The following is a 26,214-nucleotide window of genomic DNA, read 5'->3' on the forward strand; positions in this document are numbered from 1 at the left end:
GCTTCTGATATTATTTTTTTGGTGTGGTTAGAATTGTTTTTCAAATGTCTTTTGACTGTTAAGGTTTTCCTCTTGGCACACTTAAAGGCCACTTGACAACTGTATCCTCTCTTAAGGCTTTACTTGTTGCGTTGGCTGTATAATTACCAGATGTAATGCGGTTTTTAACGGGGCTGACAAATGCATTTCCTCATTAGTTTAACATGCCCCACTGAGAATTTAATTTGTTTTTTGCTTTTATCTCATGAACAGCTGTTCTGAAACCCTTACGTTGAAGGCTCTTTTCCTTATCTCCATCAACTTGTATGGTGTTTGTGTGAACAGAAGGCCATTCCTATTCCCCTCTTAGATCACTAGATTATTCCCAGGCAAGTTGGTCTTTTGGACATAGACTTATTTTCTGCCTAAGGTTGTTTCACTATTTCTTTGAGGTCAATCTTTCTCTGTGCTAGTGCTCTTTCCTCCTCTACATCCAGCAAAGTGTGGCTGCATCGCCTGGATCTGCAGCAGACTCTGAGCTTCTACACCAATAGAATCAGTGAAGACTGCATCGATGACAAGCTCTACCTTCCCTTTGCAGGGCACTAGAAAGGGGAAGCAGTTCTGAAGAGGACTGTCTCACCGGAGAGTTCTTTGCATTAAATTGGCCAAGGAGGAGTCACCAGAGGGCGTCAGGGCAAGGGCTGCTTTCTTTGATTTACTGGGGTGTTCATGTTCTGAACATAATCTGGGATGTTACATGGGCTTTTGTCCACACCTTCTGTGGATAGTACTGTCCTGTCTGTTAGTTCTGCCGGGAAAGTTATTTTGTAGGACATTTTGGTTCCACTTTTCAAAAGGTGATGAAACTGCAGGTAGTAGTATTCATAAATGAATGCATGATGTCGATTTATAAAGCACGCTACTACTCAGAGGTGTGTCCTGGCTCTGAAAACTACAAGGCAAGGAGAGCAGCGGCGCCACCCAGCTGAGATGAAAAGGGTGGGTTTTAAGAGCCTTGCGGAAGGACAGCTCCACAGAAGTCGTGCGAAGATTGAAAAGGTAAGTAGTCTTGAAGGCAGCTGGAGTACCTTCCAGAGCAAATGTTCCACAAAGTAAGCAGCTTTATAAATGCCTCATATGTAATGTTGGGCCGAAGCTAGATTACTGCAATACACTCTATCTAGGTATTCCGAAATACTTGATTAAAAAATTGCAGTCTCTCCAAAATGCGGTGGCCAGAACACTTTTGAACATCCCTAAGTTCAGACCGGTGTTGCATTTACTGCATGGCCTGCACTGGCTCCCAGTGAAGAGGAGAATTTCTTTCAAAACTCTGTGCCTAATGCATAAGGCACTTCATGGAACCAGCCCCCTCTATTTTCAGGAGCTATTCACATGGTATACACCTAGCAGAAAGTTGAGACCTAGCACGGAGCATAAGGTTCAGAATCCAAGAATCAAGCGATTAAAATGGGGCGGGAGGACTTTGACATTCCAGGGGGGAAGTTATGGAATTCCCTCCCTCTGGCCCTCTGGCCCTCCGCTCCCAACACAGCCTGCAGCTGTTCAGAACGCAGCTAAAGACCTGGTTGTTTCCGCCGACTGAGCTCTAGTGTTTAGTGACCCACTTCCTGGGTCCCTGCCCCTTTTCCGTCTTGTTCCGCATAGCGATTAGACACCTTCCAGTATTGCGCGCTTTATAAAACCAATTCATTCATTCATTCATATGTACTTCGCCGTAAAATGACCAGTATTGTGTTTGCAGGAGAGTGCCACCATGCACTGCTCCTCTGATATGCACTGAAGTATACAAAACAATGATGGGTGAAATACTTGAATTAATCTCAGCCACTGGTAATTACTAGGGCTGCATCCCATTCCATTGTTATTTTGCACACCATGCCATTTCAATTAGGACACAGTGACATGCAAACCAGTCTTGACCCTTGTCCGTTAAGAACAGTCCACCCCGAACTGCCGGGCCAAGTTCACCCTGAATCTGAATATTAGCAACCTAAATATAAGCAACCTAGGACCGGTTTTGTATGTTTCACACTGATCTGTTCCTTGGTACCAGTCGCAGCACGTTTTGAACATGTATAAAAATACTCCTGTTGATTATGATTTACATTACTTCTCCTTACATATAATTTGCACATTTACCAGAGTAATGAGCCCAGTCTCTTATATCACCACATATGAACTACCTTTTTGACAAAAATTTAAATTAACTTAAGTCTTATATTTGTTTGAAATTTCTCAAGTAATGTACTCTTGTTATTTAGCACTATTACGTTACTTGCTGAAAACATTGAGGTTCCAGTTCACAACAAGCTTTGTCTTTCAACTCTCTCTTATATTACGCAATTGTCCTTTAAGTGATTTATGTTGGGAGCATTGACTCATTTTCCTTTCACAGGGGACTGTCTCTTTAAACAGTGTCAAGTGTATGGAATAAATTTGCATTAAACACCCCAATGTATGTCAGAGAAATTCACACAACTTCAAATTAAGTTTAGAAAGCCTTTCTACGCTCCCATAAAAAAAGATTCCTAACATTCCTAGTCTTCCTCCACCCACAGCAACCCATGTGAAGATGATTAGTGCTCTTCCCAACACTGTCTGCAGCTTTTTTGTCTTGTGACGTAAGTGTAGGGAGTGCACTTAAAATGTTTGTGATTATAAAAAAAACTAAACTTGAGTGTCTGTGTACCACACTTATATTGGATTTCCCCAACTACTGTCATGATGAACTCTTGTGGACACCACAATTGAAAATTAAAAGTGCTTAACATACAATCCCCATCAATTTTATTCGCTGGATTATAACTTTGTTGTTGTAAATTAAGTTACAATTTACATTCCTTTTAATGTGTGTAAGTCATTCCTAGGTGAAAAAATATTGTTTGTGAATGAGACCCTAATTGTTTTACTGTTCCCAGACAGAAGATAGTATGATGGCAAATGGCAAGATAGAAGAAGATTACGACGATGAAGACGATGAAGACCAAGACCTAATGTGGAAGCCACCAAAAGAAGAAGCTGAATTTGATGAAGATCTACTGGAATATGATCAGGAGCATATTAAGTTCATTGATAATATGCTAATGGGATCTGGAGCATTTGTAAAGAAAATTCCTATTACTCCCTTTTCAACCACTGATACTAGCTGTGGATGGAAAATGCCCAAAACCGCACCCATTAGTAATACACATATTTTATCGGAATTTGATGATTTTGACTACAGTTCATGGGATGCGATGTGCTATTTAGATCCTAGCAAAGCCGTTGAGGAGGATGATTTTGTGGTAGGCTTCTGGAATCCATCTGAAGAAAATTGTGGCATTGACACAGGAAAGCAGTCAATATCATATGACCTTCATACAGAGCAGTGTATAGCTGATAAAAGTATTGCAGACTGTGTGGAAGCCCTGCTTGGCTGCTACCTTACCAGTTGTGGCGAGAGAGCTGCCCAGCTGTTCCTTTGTTCCTTGGGCCTAAAGGTGCTCCCAGTCATTAAAAAGAATACTGAGGAGAAAGCTTTATTTACCAGAGAAACATTCAATAGGCAACAAAAGAAGCTTACGGAACACTGTGCTGCCAGCTCTGTGACATTTACAGAGACCTCTGTTCATAAAAATGTGGAATACGGTTGTTTAGAGATACCACCAAGATGTATGTTTGAACATCCAGATGCAGAAAAAACATTAAATCATCTGATTTCTGGGTTTGAAAACTTTGAAAAGAAAATTAGCTACAGTTTCAAAAATAAAGCCTACCTTCTTCAGGCTTTTACACATGCCTCCTACCACTACAATACTGTCACTGGTAAGTCATCTTAGTATGGTATTGAATACATAAATAATTTGTGGTTCTTTTTTTCAGTATTTCATTTTAAAATCACATAAAATTGGACTGCATGTTTGTACCTATTTTGCTTTCCTTTGAATTATTTTTTCTGTGAAATGTAAACATTAAGGCAAGTGATCAAATGTTACTTTCACTTAATAGTGAAAACTAGCTCTTCATAAATATAATGGCTCTCCAATGAGGGAAGCTATTCTATTATTGTGTGATGTCTGTGACTTCCTTTCAGGCCTGCCACATTCATCTTGGATAGTGTTTGAGTCATGAGTAGCAGCCCACCAGTTTCCATTTCCCAGAACAACAGTCACAGTGTAAATGAAGGTGCAAACCCAAGACCTTGTAGTTCTAGGACCCAACACCAATGTATGCAGAGGTTAAGGATTTAACTTAGCGGTGGATAAAAAGGGCTTCCTATTCAAATGTCTAATGAAAAACTGTTTGCAGCTGTAAACGGCACCTGTACTTTGAGGCAAAAGCAGTCAATCATGCTACTTTAACACAAGTTGTATTCTGGAGCTGCCACTACCTCAGTTGTGTTGGGATGGAAAGCATCTATACAGTTTCTGCGCAGCATTAATCAGGTGACATCATGCAGATGGATGCAACATGATTGCACATGTAGTATTTCAGTAAGGCTTCCATAGTTTGCTGTGTGTACTCTTGAACATTTGTTGCTGAAAATAGCAGAAAATGATTGCCTCGTCAAGTATGTTATGATCCACAAGTGAAAATAGTGGCAGACTATGGCGGAGGAGCTGGTGTAGCCACAGCTCAAACACTATCAACTGGACTGCTTCAGCATTAGCTGCATGTATCACCAAAACTATTGCTTCCCAGAGAGCCTCATATTCTGCCCTCCTTTCCACCTCTCTTGTCGGATAAAGGCTCACCAGCCACCACAACACATGGAGGGTCAGGCCTTTGCAATCCCCAAAATCACCATGCCTTCACTAAGTTTCCATTGAGAAACTGCAAAATACCTGCACCCACTGCCAATACGATCTTTCACCTATAGGAATCCAAGAACCAGCTGGGAACCCATTTAGCATGGCCCTACTGAACTGCAGATCTCTACCTAAACACTCCCTGGAAATCTCCATCCTCCTAAAGGTATAGCTGATCAAACGCCGTGACAGAATAAGTGGAAAGGGTGGTGAAATAGCAATCATCTACAAAGAACATCTAACGTGTCGCATCCTGGACAGCCCCCTTCTAGAATGTGAAAATGCCCACTTCACCATTGAACTCTCCCCCCCCTAGATCCTTTTCCGGCATCCTCCTATACCGCCCCCCTGGAGCACAGGGACAATTCTGCAGTTCGCTACTGGAAACGGCACTCTCCCTGGCTAGTACCTCATCCAACTGTAATCTTCTTGGAGACTTTAATTTGCACTTTCACAACTCACAAGATAAAGTAGCCGACGAATTAACACTTGACCTTGCAGCCTTCGAACTCCACCTTAAGATCCATCAAGCAACACACATGGAAGGACACCTCCTAGACCCTATCTTTTCAACAGAACTTAAATGGCTGGAGCCTATCCCCGTCCTCTGGTCAGACCACTTCTTAGTACCTTTCATCTGGCACCCACTCACTGAGGGCCCCCAGATACCAATCGCACGCACCCTAGAACACTCCTGGCCCAAACTGAACATGAAGGACAGGTCGCACGAATTGGAACTAACCAAACCCTCATATGATGCTGACCCCACAGTAGCAAACGAGAAATTCTCCTCATGGGTTGAGAACGCACTGGACAAAGTACTGCCCAGAAAAATCCTATTAAAAAATAGTAGGTCGAACAAATCCCCCTGGTTCACCCCGGAACTCCGCAAACTAAAACAATGCAAGAGATTAGAAAGAGCATGGAGGAAAGACTTCGCCAGCCATAAAAAAAAGGAATATAGATCATCTATTATTTCCTACAAAACTGCTCTAAAAACAACACAGGCTGCATTCTATGAAGAAAAAAATCGATCCTCCTCTAGCTCTTACAGGGAAACATTTCGTATAGTCAAAAACTCCTGAAAGTTCCAGATCCATCCCTGACCCCACCGGCCATCGATGTAAGGAATTGGCAGAATTCTTCTCCAACAAAATCTAAAATATCCTGAAGCACCTCCCACCCAACAACAATGATCTATACCCAGAACCACACACACCCGAACCTCAGAACTTCGATCACTGCCTAGACTCATTCACCTCTCTCACAGAGGAACTATTCTCCCCCTTAATAGAATCAATCAAGAGCGGTTCTCCGCTCGATCCAGCACCATTCATCATCCTGAAGTCAGCTGCACCTACCATTAATGCCCCCATCATTAACCTAATCAATGCCTCCCTAAGAAGGGGCACCATCCCCCTGGACTGGAAGATGGCCATGGTAAAGGCCCTACTAAAAAAAAAAAATCTAGATCCAACCGAGATGGGCAACTACCGTCCTATCTCCCTACTACCAGGAATCAGTAAGCTGGCAGAAATATTCGTCAATCACCAACTCTCTACCTACCTCGAGTGCGGTGGACTACTCCACTCTTCCCAGAAAGGCTTCCGCCCCGGTCAGGGCACTGAAACCGCATTCATTGCAGTTGTGGAGGAGGCAAGAAAGATTCTTGACTCGGGAGAATCCGCAGCCATTATCCTGCTGGATTTAAGCGCAGCCTTTGACAAGGTGAACCACTCCGCACTGGTACACCGTCTCAACAAAGCAGGAGTGACAGGCACGGCCCTATCCTGGCTTAAATTGTTCCTGGATAAGAGATTCTTCCAGGTATTCAAAGGAATCACCCGATCTCAACCCATTCCGCTTCACTGTGGGGTCCCCCTGGGCTCGTCCCTTAGCCCCGCTCTTTTTAATGTGTATATGTTCCCACTGGAGGATATAGTAGCCCCCTTTGGAATCAAACTTGTTACCTACGCAGATGACACCCAGCTAATTGTGACTTTGAATCAGGCAGAGCAACTTCCGGTGGACTTGTGCTCCTGCCTCAAAGAAGTCACTGGCTGGATGAACAGATCACACCTGAAACGTAACGGTGAAAAAATAGAGCTCTTACTGCTAGGCAACCAGTCCAACTTTATCCCTAAATCAATATGGCCTACCTGCATGCGACCAGCGCCCACCCCAAAAAAAGAGATAAAAAGCATGGGCATCTGGCTCGACCAGGACCTCACTTTCCAATCCCAAGCAAGGAAAACTGCTGGGATATGCTTCGGTCTGCTTCGGACTACGCGAAAAATTCTCACCCTCCTACCCTGCCACTCAAAGACTCCTCATTCAGGGGCTTATCCTCTCCAGACTAGACTACAGCAATGCCCTCTATCTTGGCGCCCTCAAAACAGTCATCTCTAAGCTTCAGGTAGTCCAGAATTCGGCGGCAAGACTTCTCACAGGCACAAAAAATCGGTGCTCGGCTAAGCCCGCCTTAAAATCTCTTCATTGGCTCCCGATTCAGGAGAGAGTCAACTTTAAAGCCCTCTGTATCACTCATAAAATCTTCCAGGGTAAGGGCCCTCCTATTCTAAGAAACCTGATTAAACCATACAAAGCCAATCGAAGGTTACGCTCCAACGACCTTCACTTGGCCGACACTCCAAGAATTAGGAAATGCCGGACAGGGGGCCTACTCTTTTCCTACAACTCTTCCAAGCTCTGGAACTCCCTGCCTCTGACCATACGCACACAAACTAACCTCCTCACTTTCCGCAAACATCTGAAAACCTGGCTTTTCCCATAACTCCACCTGCTCTCTAGCCTCCTCGCAGCGCTGGGATGCCTCCGGGTAGCCATGCGCTTTATAAATATCATTCCATTCCACTCCATTCCATTTGCAGCAGCTGAGCGATCACCTTGGTGGGACTTCACGGGTGGGAACTTTGACCCTTGGTTAGCACCAAGTTATACAAGATGAACACCAGAGGGATTAAAACAAGTTAACTGTGGCTATCACTCAAGTCCAGCAATTTAGTACAGGTAAATAGTGTCGATAGTAGTTTTGCAGGATTTACTGTGTGCAGTTTCTTATGAATCCACTTTAGCTTTCCCCATTATCTTTTCTTTGTCACTTATAGTGAGTTGGTTATTCTTTGCTTAAGTTATTCAACATTAATAGCAGTCTGTAAAGAAATGTTTCCATCTAGCACATGTGTTGAAAATGTCCTTTCTGATGCAAAAAGTCATCATGAAGTAAAGTCTCATGCGTAGAAGCTTCTTCGGAAGGTAGACCTTCATTATACGATAATTTACTCTGGTGAAGTTGTTAATCATCAGCAAGAAAGGAAATAACACTCCTTTTGCTTGAGGAAGTGTCCTCATTAGTTCTAATTGGGAGACGGCATGTTTTTCTCTGTTTCCTTCAGTTCTGCTGAGTCCTATCATTTTCAGAAAACTAAGAAAGTACAGAAGTTTCTATTTTTATCGCCAGCAATGGGAGTCGGTTGATGGTGGCATGTAAGGCAGCCTGTGCTATGAGCATTTAAGAGGCTTCTGTAGATGAATTACTTTCTATTTTATTACAATTTATTCTATGTAAATTATAGCCAAACTCTGCCTCGCTTTTGAGAGGGTGGGTTACCGCAATTGGAATCTGTCTACTCAAGTGCTTAATGTCAAGCCACAGTTTTTCCCATGAAGGTGCTTCACTAGCTTATTCTTGGCAGTGTTAAATTTACATTGTTGCAGTATGTGTGTTGAAAAGGATGGAGGGCTTTCCTCGGTTTGTTTTACTCTTATTGCCTTTTTTTGAGGCGTCTGTTAAGCTGAACATGGTCCCTTCTCCTCTCCCACATAAGCCGTATCAGCTTATCCTGATTCCATAGTTTGTTACTGACATTTAATTTGGTGATGTTTTTCTACACATTCACTTTTACCTCCTTAAAAGTCATACCCTTTTTTGGGTGGCCATCACTTCTGTCCAAAGGGTTAGCAAAGGGTAAGCAATATAAGTTGTTGTGTTGATCTCACTTTTTAAAATGTTCTCCTTGAACAAAGTTCCTCTTGCAGCCGAACCTACGAGCCCGCCTAACAGTGTTGCAAAATTTACGTGTTTCAGATAACTATAATGCTGGTGTGCTATTTATCACGTAATATCTTCAAGATGGAGGTGAGATTACACAAGGTGGACCCAAAGTGAGTTTTAATTTGTGTCCTGCAATAAGTGATTTTCAGTAGTGGTTTATGGGGATTGCTGGCCAGAATAATTGAAAAGTTGTCTCCAAATGAAATTTTTCCGGTGCTCTTCTGTGCTGTGTGGGCATAAATGACAGAGAAGTTCCTAAGGGAGTCGGGGAACACTCCACTAGAGGTTGAGCAGTGTTAACTGTTCTGTAGACATATTGTGTTGATAGTTGGACATAAAGGGACCATTTGGATTTGTTATGCTGTGACATTTTCTAATCTTGGTATATGGTTTCCTTTTGTCCATTGGCCATCTTCGATTGTTATTTTAATTTAAAAGATTTAAAACTTGATAAATATTTGGGAGGAAGTGTCCATTGGTTTTTACAAGTTACTAGCCTCTGTGGTGCAGGGGCATTTGGTGACAGCTTAACTTGGTGGGCTTTGAGAAAACCTTAACTAATAGAACCTTAACTTCCTCTATCAAGAACATTGTTGTCATGCACATAGTCAATGGAGCTTCTCCACTGCCTCGTCGTGGCAGCATTCAGCTTATTCTTAGACTGGTCCTGCCTTAGCACTAACTTTAAAAGATGAAGACCGTGCCCATCAGATAAACACTATTGAAGGCAAGTAATGCTTTTGCTGTGTCAAATTATTAACCGTTTTGCAGATTTTTGAATGTTTGTTAACCTCAAAGATTGCACTGTTCTCAGTGATTATCCCTTCGGATTACTTGGCGCCTTTAAAGAAAAGAAGAATCTGCAGAAAAAAATAGTCATAACAGTGGTTCTGATATATAAAGCATTCAGTTGCAAATTCTTAGTCCACTATTTGCATATGAATCAATACCTATTTCCTCAGAATTGTAATTGTCTCAATGTAGCATGAAATACCTGAGGCAGTGAGGGAGCAAAAGTAGCAAATCACAGCTTAGCAGTGGCTCCACCTATGGATGTCAATGCTAGGTTCTGTATTGTCTCTGGGCGACCTTTAGCAACCAGTTTGGGAAACATTTTTTGAGTGTGTATGATAAATTGTTACCAGAGATGTAGAATATTCAAGAGAAACTTGGAAAACAATAGAATCATGAGTACCTAAGTGGTTTCAATTCTTTTTCTGTTATTCTTAAGATTGTTACCAGCGTTTGGAGTTCTTGGGTGATGCAATTTTGGACTACCTCATAACCAAGCACCTTTATGAAGATCCTCGGCAGCATTCTCCAGGAGTTCTGACTGACCTGCGATCTGCTCTTGTCAATAACACCATATTTGCATCATTAGCTGTGAAATATGACTACCACAAGTACTTTAAAGCAGTCTCTCCTGAACTGTTTCATGTTATTGATGACTTTGTTCAGTTTCAAATGGAAAAGAATGAAATGCAAGGAATGGATTCCGAGGTAAGGAGTATTTGAAAGTGGATTTTTCTCAATTGTCACAGATGGTAGTTTTGCCTTATTCTGAGTGTATGTGAATCTTCTTCATTTGGTGAGCCTTTCTTGGAACAAAACAATCAACTTTTTATGCTTTCTTTCTTAGTGTGCTAAGGAAGAAATTGATCTCCTTACAGTGTGACAGTCTGATGTGTTACACTTTGCATCATGCCTCAGAAAATCTTTACTATTTGCACTGATAGGAACAAGTTACTTACCTTTGGCAAAGATCTTTCTGGTGGGCAACCCATCTATCTGCAGATTCTTCACCGATTGGCCGTCCTCCCCATTCTGAGAACTTATCATAAGACTTTTATAAGGCCCCAAGTTCTTGCTCATTGCGCTTTCTGTCATTCTGGTAAGACTCTTCCCCACCACTGAGGGTATGGGTGGAAAAGGACAAGGAACGGATGTCTGTGCACAGGGGTGGTACCTGTTGTTGCCCCATGACATCCTAGCTGGAGCTCATCATGTTGGAGCTATTGTGCCACCTGTCAGAACAGGAGGGCTATTTCCACTTTCCCAGATCTAACCTGGCGAAGATGCAGGAGGTGAGGAATCTGCATTCACCAGAGAGATCTTTACTCAAGGTATGTAACTTGTTATTATATTCATAACATGCTCGCAATCTAATTAAAATAGTTGGAAAAAAGGAGACACCTGCAAATAAATAAATTACTGTATTTAGTGTTAGTTGTAGCAATATTGTGAGAGAAAGTCACTTGAAAGGCTGCAAATAATTGTTGCATTTACCCCAGTGTTTTGATTTATTCATCGTTTAAAGATTGTCTATTATTTCAATTCACGTATTTGAATCACAGATACTGAAATTAAATTGTGGGTTGTGCCTCCTTTTTTTTTTTCTTTTTTCGCAGCAGTTATCTCTGCATGTGAAGTGATTATTTTGTAGAGTGCCTGAGCACTATTTACCCATTTGCCTCCTACTCTGAAAGAATGGAAATCATTGTTTGGGGTGGGGTCAGAAAAACAAGCTCTCCTAATGATAGAGAAGAACCTTAATAAATAGCATTGATTATATTTTATTGCGTTGTATGGGACATTCTTGCTGGCATTGAAAATAATTCAATTAAGCATATTAATCTAAAATGCATTCCATTGTTGAAGTATTATTACTCGAGTTGAGTGTGTGGTGATCAAAACTGTCAATTCTAATTTTTAACTTGCTTTTATATTGCCTGAATTTATTTGACTATCTGTTTAGCACCGATCCTTTTTTTAAACGATCTTTTAAACGTTTTTAAAAACGCTTTTTTCATTGTTACTTACTTTTGCTGCTGCTGCACTTTGTCACTTTTTGGGGGCCACTGCTTGGGGCTGTCAGTATCTGGGCGGGTCGCAGTCCTCGTTCCGTCACGGCATACCAGTGCCGATTGTTGCGGAGGGACTGACGCGACTCCGCCCACTTCCCACAGGACTTCCGGTGCAGGGAGCATATGATGGGCGAGACTCGGCGGCCGCGCAGCTCGAGTTGAGTGTGTGGTGATCAAAACTGTCAATTCTAATTTTTAACTTGCTTTTCTATTGCCTGAATTTATTTGACTATCTGTTTAGCACCGATCCTTTTTTTAAACGATCTTTTAAACGTTTTTAAAAACGCTTTTTTCATTGTTACTTACTTTTGCTGCTGCTGCACTTTGTCACTTTTTGGGGGGCCACTGCTTGGGGCTGTCAGTATCTGGGCGGGTCGCAGTCCTCGTTCCGTCACGGCATACCAGTGCCGATTGTTGCGGAGGGACTGACGCGACTCCGCCCACTTCCCACAGGACTTCCGGTGCAGGGGGCATATGATGGGCGAGACTCGGCGGCCGCGCAGCGGACGCGCGCAGCGGGTGCGCCGCTGGCGCGCCGAAGGCGCGCCTAAGGCAAGCCTGTCTGCGCCCGTCCGTCGCGCGGCCAGCGCCAGCCACGCTGTCGGGATGGTTGGAAGGAGCCACCCAAGGTGGTCACGAGAGTTACTGTTAAGCCTCCAGTGCACTGTCTGTAGGAGGGCACATCAGCTTGATCTGGCTCGTTCCCGATTGCCACACTATTGCATAGAATGTGGTCAGACGCTGGTTCAAAGTAAGGTGGGGGTGGGGCAGGCTTCCCAAAGCTCTCTCTCCGATCAGAGGGCCGCACTTAATTTGCAGGTTGTTACCTAAACATGTCGAGGAGATCTGGTCAATTTTAATTGAAGAGAAGTGGGATGCCCTGTTCCTTACAGAAACCTGGTTGAGCGCGGGTGCAATAACATCGATCTCACTTGCTACCCCACCAGGGTTCAAAATATGTTTTGTTAATCGTGAAGGGGGAAAAAGAGGTGGGGGGGTAGCGATTATCTTTAGAGATTCCTGGGAGCTTATGTCTTCTACCTCGCTGCTCCTGCATGGTATTGAAGGCTTACATTTCTGCTTCCAGATTACCCCTGCATTTGCCCTAGCTGGCATTCTTATTTATAGACCGCCTGCATGTGCAGCAACTGCCGTGCAGTCTCTATGCGATCTGATTGCCCAAAAATCAGTGCTCTATTCGAATTTTCTGGTTTTAGGTGACTTTAATTTACATGTAGACGACCCAGATTGCGTACAAGCAGCGCAACTTGTGTCATCTTTAGAGGGGGCAAACCTCCTACAAAGGGTGCTTTCTCCGACACACATGGCAGGTCACACGTTAGACCTTATTTTTTCGAATATACAAAATACCGTAATAGGGCCCCCACTACCACTGACCTGGTCGGACCATTCCCTAATTCCCTTTTCAATTACTCTCCCGACTGTCAAGTTAGTAAAAAATATCCAGATGGTGCAAAAAAGAGACTGGAAGAAACTGTCGGCGGAATCTTTAAGCCCCATACTGAGGGAGAGTTATCCTCAGCTATCCTACGACCCCACTCGAGATGCAGCTACTCTGCACAAATGGATTGGGGACGCAATGGAAGCTGTTGCACCAATCAGAATGAGGAAACCAGATAGATGCTCTCCCTCGGCGCCTTGGTTCTCCGCGTCCCTGAAAGAACAAAAAAGTCATTGTAAAAAATTGGAACGCCAATGGAGAGTAGCCTACTGTGATTTAGCCAAAGTGGTTTATAAAAAAGCGATAAAAGAACTTCATAAGGCTTTAAAAATTGCTAGACGAGACTACCTTGTAGCACGCATTCAGAATGCGAACCACTCTGGCACAGAAGTTTTTAAAGTAGTTCGATCCTTTTTTAAACCTAAGGCTAGTGAACTCGAGGTTACAGCCTCTGCAGAAGGGTGCGAAAAAATCGCTGACTACTTTGACGACAAAATCTCTAAAGTCTATGACTCTTTTACTCCCTCCGAGGCCACGGTAAAACTGGAAACAACTGCAGATGGCGGCGGGAGGGAAACACTTTTAAACTTTACCCAGCTATTGCACCAGGAGGCATTAGCAGAAATATTGAAATGTAGGTCGGGCGCACCAGATGACCCTTGCCCTTCAAAGTTTTGGAAAATGCTAGCTCCATCTTTGATCGAGGGACTTCGCCATATCTGGAATACCTCCTTAGAGACAGGTATCTTTCCCGATTCTTGGAAACACGCATCTCTCCTCCCTCTGAGGAAGAAAGTTAATGGCGACCCGGGTGACCTTAGCAATTTGAGGCCCATTTCTCTGCTTCCTGCCCCGGGTAAGATGTTAGAGAAAATGGTTCAACGCCAATTGACCCCGTTCTTAGAGCAGAACCGTGCTCTTCATGACACGCAATCAGGTTTTCGGGCAGGTTTCAGTACCGAGACCGCTCTTCTCGAGGTGGCAGAGTCGGTAAAATGGACATTGGATTCAGGAGCATCGGCATTGCTGGTGCTCCTGGACCTGTCCGCGGCCTTTGATACGGTAGACCATGGCATCCTGATCCAGAGACTACAAAATGCGGGCCTTGGTGGGACGGTGCTAGCTTGGGTTCAATCTTACCTAAGTGGGCGCTCCCAGAAAGTTGTTCAACAATCATTTGTTTCTAGACCTAAGCCTATTAAACGTGGCGTCCCCCAGGGCTCAGCCCTGAGCCCCCTGTTGTTTAATGTCTACCTAGCTCCGCTTTTCACTCTTATTGCCAACTGGGGGGTCAAGGCGATTTCGTACGCTGATGACACCCAGTTGGTTTTTCCATTTAAGGAGCGGTCGGTAGATACTTTCAAGAATTGTAAGGGCTGCCTTCAAGATATAGCATGCTGGATGAATGCTAATAAACTAAAGCTCAATGCCGGAAAAACTGAAGTCTTGTTTTTTGGCAAGGGCTTAGCTCCAGATCCAGCACTGTGGTGGCCATCAGAGATGGGGACACCACCAATACCTGGTTCCTGCACTAGGAATTTGGGTGTGAAATGGGAGGCAAATCTCTCCTTCTCTGCTCAAATTAAGCAGGTGTCTGCTAGTTGTTTTAGCACCCTGAAAAATTTACGGAAAATTCTGCACTTTGTACCGGAGGATTGCCGTAAAACTATAGTACACGCTACAGTCACGTCCAGGTTAGACTATGCGAATAGTCTCTATTTAGGCCTACCCAAATATGCCATAGGACGTCTCCAGATGATTCAGAATGCGGCTGCGAGACTGGTGTTACGAATTCCTTTTAAACAACATGTCTCTCCGTATCTACAGAAGCTCCACTGGTTGAAAGTGGAGAAGCGAATCCAATTTAAGGCCATGATTTTGGCGTATCGGGCCCTAAATGGGAATTGTCCCAAATATCTGAAGCAAAGATTGAGCATATATAAACAAAATCGGGTGTTACGCTCAAATTCTCAGACGCTGTTGCAAGCCCCGCGCTTTGCGAAGGCTCGTTTGGGAGGAAGGACTTTCACAGTGGGTGCTGCATCACTGTGGAACAACCTTCCAGAGCCCTTGCGGAAGGCAAATACTGAATCTTGCTTCAAAAAATTATTGAAAACATGGCTTTTTTAGGTCCCTTTGGCTTTTTCTGGTCACCACTCACCTATCTCTAGCGCCGGGACACCCCTATTTGGGGTAGCCGTGCGCTCTATAATTTGCATTAATTAATTACAGGGTAAGTAACACTTTTACTCACCGTAGTGTTTCTCCCACTCATAATCCCACAGCTCCACCCCATCATTCTATACAGGTGGGGGGGGGGGGGGGGTGTGTGTGTCTGTCTGTCTGTCTGTCTGTCTGTCTGTCTGTCTGTCTGTCTGTCTGTCTGTCTGTCTCTTCAGTTTCAACATGCTCTAAAGAAACTAAAGTCATTTGATTCTGAAGCATATGTGGCGGCGGAGAGGGGGTCTCTTGTGTGCCTTGGCTTCCAAATTTCAATCTTACTTCCACAAAGAACATCCAATTGGTACAGAGTAAAGTTAGAACTAACATGAGAGATAAACTATACACAGTTGAACATCTCAATAGCATCATTGGTAATAAGAGTCACTGAAGTATAATGAGTTAAAACTACATAGACTTGATTTGTGTAATTTTATTGCACAACTTATGTATTTCTCCAAATGTATGCCATTTAGAATTTCAGTGGGAGGATATGAAAAGTGTTAGTCGTGCCATACATTTTCTTAGAACTCAGTCATATTTCAGAAGAACTATAATTTTAAAAGTAATTATTTTTTCAAATTACGTGTAGCTTAGAAGATCAGAAGAGGATGAAGAGAAAGAAGAAGATATAGAAGTTCCAAAGGCAATGGGAGACATATTTGAATCTCTTGCTGGTGCCATTTATATGGATAGCAATATGTCTTTGGAAATGGTATGGCAAGTGTACTACCCTATGATGAGACCATTAATAGGTAATTAATTTGTTTTCCTTCAGAGAAGCCTAGCAATTTTTAATGTGTAAAGTAATGGGAATGATAATTTACCTCTCTTTTCACACCGATTTCTTTACAGAAAAGTTTTCTGCCAATGTACCACGTTCCCCAGTCCGAGAGCTGCTAGAGATGGAGCCAGAGACTGCCAAATTTAGGTAATATGCAGGATTTCATTCAGTAACTAAATATTTCTTTTAACATTACAGCCATTTTCCTGTACTGTAAACCAATTTGCTCTGAATGTTTTATGGCAAGGTTATTATGCACTTTAGATTCATGTGTTAATGAAGAGAAAGTCCATATCTGTCATGTGGTCCCAAATAAGTTCTTCTTTAAAATGTACTTGCAGCTGAAATAAAATATTATTTTATCACTACCTGTTCAGTTCTGTTAGTGAAGGCAATTTTCTCCATGATATGTTGTGCAATAGTTTAAGATGTAATAATGACTGCAGTAGCACAATCATCACTCAATCTGATGCTGTTGTATTAAATATGTGGATAAGTAGGGCAAATGTAGTTAAACTTCTAAAAACACATATCTTGAAAATTAAATGCAATTAGAAGGCTCCAGTATCACTGTTAATATTTGTGTGGGAATATACAAAGAGAGAACAGGGGGTTGCACCCAGTGTGATTTCAGTTCATAAACCTGTTTACAAATATTCAAAATTAAGCCCCAGTAAACTTAAATGTTTGCTGGTGAACAACAGATTAAATCCCTGGGATTAGTTGTTGTGGTTGTCTTTGTGTCCAGCTCCCATCCGGTAGCAGAGGTTTGTAACCTAGAGACAATACTATATTCAGCACAGTCACTTGACTACTAGGTGTTCTTTGTGGCAAAAGCTTGTTTTTATCATCTAAAGACTCTTCCCTGAACCTTACGATTTCTCAACAATTTTCAGAGGATTCTTACCATCTGTACTTTTATTAAGGGAAGACTGAACAACAGGAACATAACATACCAGAGTATTTCTTATGGCAATTCAATGCAGTACCTTCAAAATACAGCTGTTAGATTAATAACCAGATTGAATTAATTTGGCCATGTTTGGAAAATATCTCTGTAACCTTCACTGGCACCTGGTAAGAAAAAGACTTTTCTTTGTTATTGTGCAATGCTTTTTTCAAGCCGTTTTTGTGAATGGTCATAGCTCTTGGCGGCAGAATATTATCTAATACAAAGCTAAATGACCTTTGCTTTTTAACAGCATCCTGCTTCTCCCTGTCCCAAAGTTAAAATATGCAGTAAATGGACTGTCAGTCAGCCAAAAATCAAGTTGATTAAGACTGTGGTCTAATAAACTAAAACATAACCATAATGAATCAATTATTCCTAATACAGTTTCCACGTCAAAATCAATAATAAACTTTACCTCATGTTTACTGCTAGTAAAAATCTTCGAAATGATCATCTAAAGTTTAAAAATTGCATTGCAAATTAAAAACTCCTACCTTGCATACATGATTTAATATCATGTTTGTTTTAAAAATTACCGCCTTGTTAATAAATAAACAATTCACTAAAATGTGTGTTGAACCATTTCATATTTAATCTACATTTACAAAGTTCAGTTTCCTGTAAGAGCTTAGCCATCTCTGTTTGTGCATAATAGGGATTTAAACCAGTTCTAAATTTTAAAATGGTGATTTCTGGATTCGGCTGAGTAGAAATGTAAGGTACAAAATATAGAATTATACCATGAATCCCTAAACAGTACGTTAAGATTCTTCATTAATTAATAACTAAAATCATGAGTTGTAGATACCATCTAAATCCTTTGTCATAATTCTGACTTAGCTAATGCAACCTGAAATATTAAAATAGGACAGTTTAGAGCGATCCATAATTTCCTCCAGTTGCATTTTCAAACCATTTTAACTCACTGTTCACACTTCATTTTGATAAAGGAGGAATTCTATGTTTTCATAAGGGTAAGTCTATTCTGAAACCATAGGATTTTCCTCATGAATACATGGTTCTCACAACGTTAATCTTTCTACCATCCCCATTGCTTGTACCATAGAAGATTTTGGTAAATTCAGCATGGACTTCGGACATAGTCCCTCGATCACATCCCAGTCCTGTTTCCCATTCATAACATAAAAATGATGTACCATACAGCAGCTTAATTTGAACCACAGCTTTAAAAGCTCTTGGGACTGGTAATTATTCACGGCTCCCAAAGTTCCGTCTAACTTTACAGAGCCCTGTCATGCATGGTAACGATCATGATTTCTATACTTCCAGGTGCATTTTTCATCTTAAATTATCATCAAAATGCACACCTAAATATCAAATGTATTGTTTTACCAGTATACTATTGAAAAGATGCTTTATGGGAAAAAAGACCATTTTGGTTTTGTCCATGTTAATCTTTTTGTTTCACTATTAAAACTCTCTTAATTTTCTTTGCAGTCCTATTTCAGTCATATCTTTGATTACCAAATCATCTGAGTATAAAAGACGTGATACCCTACCAACATAGGTTATTCACCTATCTTGAGTGAAAAAGAGGCAGTACAGATGGGTGTACCTGCTAGATAAGCTGCAAATTACACATTTGCCAACACAAAAACTGAGTGTAACCCATTCTTAATTGGAATTCTTCCTGAAAGGTACCACTTTAAATTTATTCTACCCTCGTCCAATTTCCCTATAGAGTTCTTGTAAAAGTAATAACCTACAAGATATTTCCTGTTACAATTTCTCCCTAAGCTTTTTCTAATTACTGAATCGAATACCGCACAGGAGTCGACAAAACAAGATGATTTAATTACCCTTTGTCTCAAAGTCTATTTCTGCCCAATTAGCAATAGGCTAAACCAGCAATGGTCCAACGTGGTATTACCACCCTAAATCTGACTGGTTCAATTGTAATTAAATCATAAATCTTAATCCAATACTTCAAGATATTTAGAATAAATGTTGTCTACATCCATAAGACGTATATGTCTATATTAATGCCGATCTGAAGAATAATCCTACTTGTATATGGGCTTTTTTATTGCCCCTTTCTAGCTTTCTGGGACACGCCCTATCATTGTTATATATTGGAACATTACTGAAAAATAATAGACATTTGTCTTGATTATTGTCACCGAAAGATTATCCAGTCCTGCTGCTCTAGAAAGAATAAGTCCCTTAATGATGTTGTTTATTGATTTTCCTGAAAACCCACTTAAAAGGTTTTCTATTCCACTTACTCTGGTTCACTGTACCAGTTACCATAAGTTTCTTTAAAGTAGTTTAGCCATAACGTTTCTGGAACCAAGGAGTTAGGCAAAATCTGCCTTCTACCCATTACGAATTGGATCATTCTCCAAAATGTAACTTTATCTTTTGGGGAGATAGCATCTGTTCTTAATTGGATTTCTAAAATATATTATTTTTTTATCTTCTATCTTAAACCTATTTCAGTCTTAACATTGCGACCTCTTCCATATATTTCCCTCTTCTCATCCCCTTTCTAGATTTTAATTTCCTCAGCTGGCTTTTAATTGATTGGCAGTGAGTATCATGCCACCCTGTATTTAACTTTTTTTTTTCTTTTTTAGAATTTTCAAGCAAAACTTTCAAATGTCTTCACCTTTAAATATTTCACCACCTAAGTTAACAGTCCTTATACCAATCAATCATATTCGTATACAGCATCTCTAAATCTTCAAGCTTTACACTTTCTTGAAACTATGTTAGTCTCTCTAACTGCTGCTCATCTGTTAAACAACTTGGGCATTCTACTTGTAGTGGAGGCACCTTGTCCTTTTGCCCAAATACATCAAGCTGTAACAGCATTCTTAGCAGGAAATTATCATTGCCATCCAAATGTAGCACCTGAAAATCTATAACAAATTTGAAGCTGTTTGCGGCCTGGCATTCGGCTCCACTTCGCTCTTCCCGGAGGTCTCGTTCCTGGACGAGAGGAAGGTCCAGGCGCCACTCCAGGAGTCTTAAGTAGTCATCGAGTCAGTCAGGTAAGAGGCATAAAAACACAGTCGAAGCGTGCTTCCTCCTATCCCCATCTGTCGGCCGACGCAACGGAGAAGTCTCAATGCACTAGGCCTCGTTCTGCAGACCCTGCGCCTGGGTCTACTTTGTGCTTTCCTTCATTTCCTGGATCCTGAACAACCCACGCTCAGCTTAAAGATTTCTATGATGCCAAGTGCCCCAAGTTTGACCGACCTGCCCTTCCCGGCTCGCCTTTGGGCCCGAAACCTTAGGAGAGGCTCCATCGGATACCGCGCCGGTGGTTTCAGTAGCCCCCAACGTGTCCAGTGGTGAACCAGACTTGCACCGATCATACCCCTGCGACCTCCTCTGGCCCCTGCTCCAAGACTCACCACGACTCCGGCGCCATTCCTATCCTTCTCTACGATGACCCGGAGCCAGATCGCATCTTTTGACACCGATTAAGGCACCTATGGCACCCTTGGGTCCTAGGTCTGTTCCTCAGTCTTATTTTAAGGGATTAGGAATGGAGGAGGATTGGGAGGAATCCCTGGGCCCTTTACAATACCAGCCTTGGCCCGAAATAGACTGGTATGAGTAACTGTGTGAGGCCAGTGGAGTGGATACCTCCCCAGACTCTAGCCTACTTTTACCTCCTCCCGTAGCTACAGAGGAGGGAGCTTCATATGCTATGGTGGTGAGAAGGGCAGCCGAGGTCCTGGACCTTCAGCTCCATTCAGTAGACGTCAAGTGGAACATCTTGACGGGGTTCTGCCTCCGGGTATCTCCTCCTCAGAACCCCTACTGCCTTTCAACAAGGCCTTGGCTGATGTCCTTCGGGGCACCTGATCCAAGTCCAGCACAGGGGGTCCTGTGAGTAGGATAATCGCTCGCTGCCATCGCCCTGCACCGTGTGCCACGAAATTCCTCACCAATCACCCTACTTCCGAGAGCTTGGTGGTCCAAGCCTCTACCTCACAAGGGTTGTTCCCTTCCTCACCCTCATACAGGGAATCCAAGAGGCTGGATAGTTGGGACAAGAAGATTTTTTTTCTTCTGCCAGTCTTGCATTGCGGTCAGTGAAAACCGCATGCCCATTGGGCCATTATGCTCCCTCTTTGTGGAAAACGGTTGTGCAGGTGCTGCTACAGGACCCAGAGAAGATCCGGACCTTTCTCTCCCAAGCATGTCGGACGGGCGAGATGCGGCCAAGTTCACAGTTCTTTGTGGGCTTGACACCAATAACTCGCTAAGCAGAGAAATGTCATCAACATTGGCTATTCAACGCCACGAGTGGCGGAGAACTTCTGGCTTTTCTGGGCTTGTCCAAGCTCCCCTTAGGGACATGCCCTTTAATGGCACCCATCTCTTCGGAGACCACGCAGATATGGCCCTGGAACTTTTTAAGGACACGCGGGCTACATCCACGTACTTGGGCATCTTGGCGACCAACTGTTCCCCGTCTGCCCTTTGTCCCTATCATGGCCACAGAAGTGGCTTTGAGCCATTCCAGCTATATGCCAGCCATAAGACCACACAAGTTTAGCAACCTCTGCGCAGCCATGGGCTTGGCTCCTTTGGACCCCATAGTTTAGGCGGCCAGAGGTCCAATCAATCCACCCCTCCCCCTGTATCCTCTAAACCTTCCTAGTCCGGCACTTCAGGATCATTGGCGGCCAGTTTGTGGCAGGATCAGCCATCTCCGCCACAACTGGCAAAACATCATATTGGACAAGTGGGTTCTTCCGATAGTCCGAAAGGGCTACTCCCTACCTTTTGTGGCAACCCATCCCTCCTTGCCTCCGACTTATGACCAGCTGACGGGGGACCACCTGAATTTTCTTAAGGAGGAAGTCAGGGGCCATATAGGGATATTCTGGTGCCAGAAGTAGGCTGTGGTTGCTCTTCCTCCTACTTTCTGGTCCCGGAAAAAGACAAGGGCCTTCATCCTATCCTAAATCTGTGAGCCTTCAACTACGTCCTCAAAAAGGAAAAGTTCAAGATGCTCTCTCTGGTTTAGGTCTTGTCTGCCCTGGAGACTGAAACATGGCATTGGACTTGCAAGACGCCTGTTTTCATATTCCTGTCCTGCCAGCTCATCGTTTTTACCTGCAGTTCACTGTAGGCCACCTGCACTTTCAGTTCACAGTGCTCCCCTTTGGCTTTAACAGGGTCTCTCAGGGGTTCACCAAGGTGATGGTGGTCGCAGTTCATCTGCGTAGATCAGGGGTCCCAGTCTTACCCTAACTCGACGACTGACTGTTGAAGGCAAGCTCGCCCCAGGCTGTCATCTTTCACCTCCAGACTAAGGCGAACCTCCTGCTTTCGCTGGGGTTCACTATCAATGTGTCAAATTTACACCTGACTCCCTCTCAGATGCTTCCTTTCCTCAGAACTGTTCTGAACACGGTGCAGTTTTGTGCCTATCCTCCCGAGTGGCGAGTCTATTTGGGCTATGACACCAATGTTCCAGCCTCTATCCTGGATTTCATGTGAGATTGACTCTGAGGCTGCTGGGCCTCATTGCCTCTTGAACCCTAGTTGTGACACATGCCAGGTTGCATTTGCAGGCTCTGCAGTGGGACCTGGAGTTCCAGTGGGCGCAGCATCAAGGGAATCTCTCCGACATGGTCCAGATTTCGGAGGGAACTGCTCATGACCAGCAGTGGTGGCTGACCAGCCACAATTAGGACAGATCCCTCTCCCTTCCCCAACCAGATCATACAGTAGTGACAGATGCGTCACTCCTGGGATGGGGCGGCCATTTGGGAGATGTGGAGATCAGAGTACTTTGGTACCCGGCGGAATTCTGACTCCACATGAACTTGCTGGAACTTCGAGCGATTCGCTTGGTGTTGAAAACTTTTCTCCCTTCCATCAAGGGGAAGCTGGGTTAGGTTTTCACGGACAACACCACCACCATGTGGTACTGCAACAAACCGGGCGGGGTGGGGTCGTGGACCCTTTATCAGGAGGCCCTTCGTCTCTGGACATGGCTGATACAGTAAAGCATATCCCTGGTGGTTCAGCAACTGGCAGGTTCCCTGAACACCAGGACGGACTAACTCAGCCGTCGATGCCTAGCAGCTCTCGAATGGCATCTCCATCCGGAGGTGGCACAATGTCTCTTTCAGCGGTGGGGAGAGCCTTGTGCCTCTGCCAAGAAAGCACAATGTCAGCAATTTTGCACGTTGGAGTTTCCAAAGCGGCTGTCACTTGGAGCTGTTTTTTTGTGTCGAGTGGAGCTCAGGCCTGCTCTACACTTTTCCTCCCATACCACTCCTGCCCAAAGTGTTCAAGAAGATCAGGAGCGACCGGGACCAAGTCTTTCTTGTGGCCCCGGACAGGGCACGGAGAGTTCGGTATCCCGAGCTTCTGCAGATGAGCATCGATCCTCCGAAAAGGGTGCCCCTTTGGGAGGGTCTTCCGTTGCAGCAGCAGGGGAGGGTCCTCCAACCGAACCTGTCCACTCTACGCCTTCTTGTGTGGAGATTGAGCGGCAGCAGTTGCCAGCATTTGATCTTCCTCCCGAAGTCTGTGTTGTGATTTTGACAACCAGGCATCCCTCTAGCAAGACTGTGTACGCCTCCTGATGGCAGAAATGTATTGAATATTGTATGGAACAGTCTATTTATTCTGAACCCTTGCCTAGCAGGACTCTGCTCTGGGCACTTTTAAGGGATACCTTTCAGCTCTGTCTGCATTCTTGAGGCTTCCAGACCAACCCTCTTTATTTAAATCTCCTATTGTAAACAGGCTTCTTAAGGGGCTTGTACATATGTTCCCACCTGCCTCATTCATCAAGCCTCAGTGGGACCTTCATTTGGTTCTCACCTTCCTGATGTATGCTCCGTTCGAACCTCTGCTTAACTGCCCCCACCGACTTTCCATAAACAGCCTTTTTAGTGGGAATCTCTTCTGCGAGGAGGGTAAGCGAATTGCAGGCTCGGTCATCCAAGCCTCTTTAACTGACCATCTTTCCAGATAAATTTTTGCTTCGCACTAGGCTAGTCTTCTTACCGAAAGTGGTTACACCTTTCCATGTGGGGCAATCTGTCACCTAGCCCACTTTCTCCGCTCCTCCACACCCCTCTAAAGAAGATGAGCGACTGCACCGTCTGGTCCCAAAAAGAGTGTTGTTCTACCTTGACCGCACTAAAGAGTTCCGGGTGGATGACCAACTCTTCATGGCCTACGTTGGATTGAAGAAAGGTTGTGCGGTGCAAAAGAGGACTATCTCATCTTGGGTCACCTCTGCATCAAAATTTGCTAGGCTATGGCCAAGAAACAACCTCCTGAAGGTTTAACAGCTCATTCCAAAAGAGCTAAGGCTGCGACCACATCGTAGCAACGTGATGTTCTAGTCCTTGACATTTGTCAGGCATTAACATGGGCATCACTGCACACATTCATCAAGCACTGCTGTCTGGACAGTCAAGTCCACAGGGACTGCCTTTTTGTCCGCTCTGTCCTGCAGGACTTCCTGGTCTAAACTTGTCAGCAGTCCCTCTCCCAGGGATGGTATTGCTGGGGTATCTATTCTAAGGTAATGAATCGGCATCTGGATGTCTCTATCCGATGGACAAGTTACTTACCTTCGGTAGTGCATTATGTGGTAGAGACATAATCTAGCTGCAGATTCCTTACTGGCCCACCAAACCTCCCTGCACTTCAGACAGGTTTTTCAGGTCAGGACTGATCCCTTACAGGGCCCTAGTTGTTCTATAGATACCGCTGTCAGGGTACTTCATAGCTTTGTGCTCCTGACGTGGAAAGTCATGAAAAGTAACTGACAGCGCCCCGAGGTGGTGCCTATATAGGTGACACGGATGTCATTTCCGGCACGTTTGGCGTCACAGAGCCGACTGACACCACCTACCGGTGTGCAAGTGTATTGCTAGAGCAAAAGTTTCCGGATCCAGCATGGCGCCTGGGATATTCTAAGGTAAGAATTCTGCGTCTGGATTATGTCTCTACCAGATAAGGCGTTACCGAAGGTAAGTAAATTGTCCATTATTTCAAATGCATTTGCCACTATTAAAATGTCTGTATATGCAGAATTCTGATTTAGTTTGATTTTAATGATCATTGCATTTAGAATTCACATAAGTTGCATCTTTGACAATTTTGGTCGAGATAAGACTTAAAATGCCTCTTGAAGCTCATCCCTGTTCTACTGGCTTTTGCTTTGGTAATTATATGGCTATATCCATCAGATAGTTGCAATTCCACAGACAGCCATGTGCCTAGAGAACCAAATATTTCATACTCGGTCAAGATTTGATGCAATTTCTCTAATTTTAATAACCTCATTAAACCATAAGTATTCCAACTAAAGAAACCTAGCCTGCAAGGGCATTTTTTCCTAATCACTTCAACTTTTGAGAGCCCTCTCTTTCCTTCCCAAGTCTGAACTCAAACATTCATAACAGTTTCTGGTCAGTGTTTTTTCTCCCCTGCATTTGTTCTCTAATCTTTGGCTCTCTTTTTTTATGCTCCCATTATTAATATCTACTTGCCTTTTAAAAGGCTCTCATTTGCATCCTCCCATGCTAAACAGGCTTGGATAAATAAGGCTGCATGGATATTTTAAAAGGGTTTACTAGCTCTTTCTATTTCAATGTTTGGTAGGAGTTTAATTCCATTAGTGTTGATTTCATCCTATGCCTAGAGCATCGAAATCTTAACTAGCTGTGAGTAAAAATAGATCTTTGTATCCTTCCTAAATCTGTCACAAAACCAACTTGTTTCATATCATCTAATTTTGTTATTTCTCCTTTTACCAACTTCCATCAGATCAGTGCACAAACAATATCCTTTCCTTTGTCTTTGTCAGACTGCGAGGGATTGGTGTCAGAGGCATGGCTCTTAAATGGATACAAAGTTATCTATCCAATCGGACCCAAAGCATCCAGCTGGATACCTTTGTGTCACAGACCACACTGGTGGACAGGGGAGTTCCTCAGGGATCTATCCTGAGTCCCACCCTATTTAATGTGTATGTGGCCCCCTTGGCGGAAATCATTAGAAGCTGTGGGTTTGAGACCATCTCGTATGCCGACGACACGCAGTTGAT

General features: G+C 43.4%; 1 protein-coding gene across 3 annotated transcripts in view; it reads left to right on the forward strand.

Moving 5' to 3' along the window:
• The window catches only part of DICER1 (dicer 1, ribonuclease III), a 692,358-nt gene that overhangs the window by 424,285 nt on the left and 241,859 nt on the right, over nucleotides 1-26,214 (forward strand). For all 3 annotated transcript variants that reach the window (XM_085626460.1, XM_085626459.1, XM_085626458.1), the window contains 4 exons: nucleotides 2,925-3,810; nucleotides 10,100-10,368; nucleotides 16,007-16,169; nucleotides 16,270-16,345. In XM_085626460.1, the coding sequence (XP_085482586.1) occupies nucleotides 2,925-3,810; nucleotides 10,100-10,368; nucleotides 16,007-16,169; nucleotides 16,270-16,345 (1,394 nt within the window). The remainder of the gene's footprint in view (nucleotides 1-2,924; nucleotides 3,811-10,099; nucleotides 10,369-16,006; nucleotides 16,170-16,269; nucleotides 16,346-26,214) is intronic.

The sequence above is a fragment of the Triturus cristatus genome, chromosome 9 (assembly GCF_964204655.1).
Source record: "Triturus cristatus chromosome 9, aTriCri1.1, whole genome shotgun sequence".
NCBI classification, from domain to species: domain Eukaryota; kingdom Metazoa; phylum Chordata; class Amphibia; order Caudata; family Salamandridae; genus Triturus; species Triturus cristatus.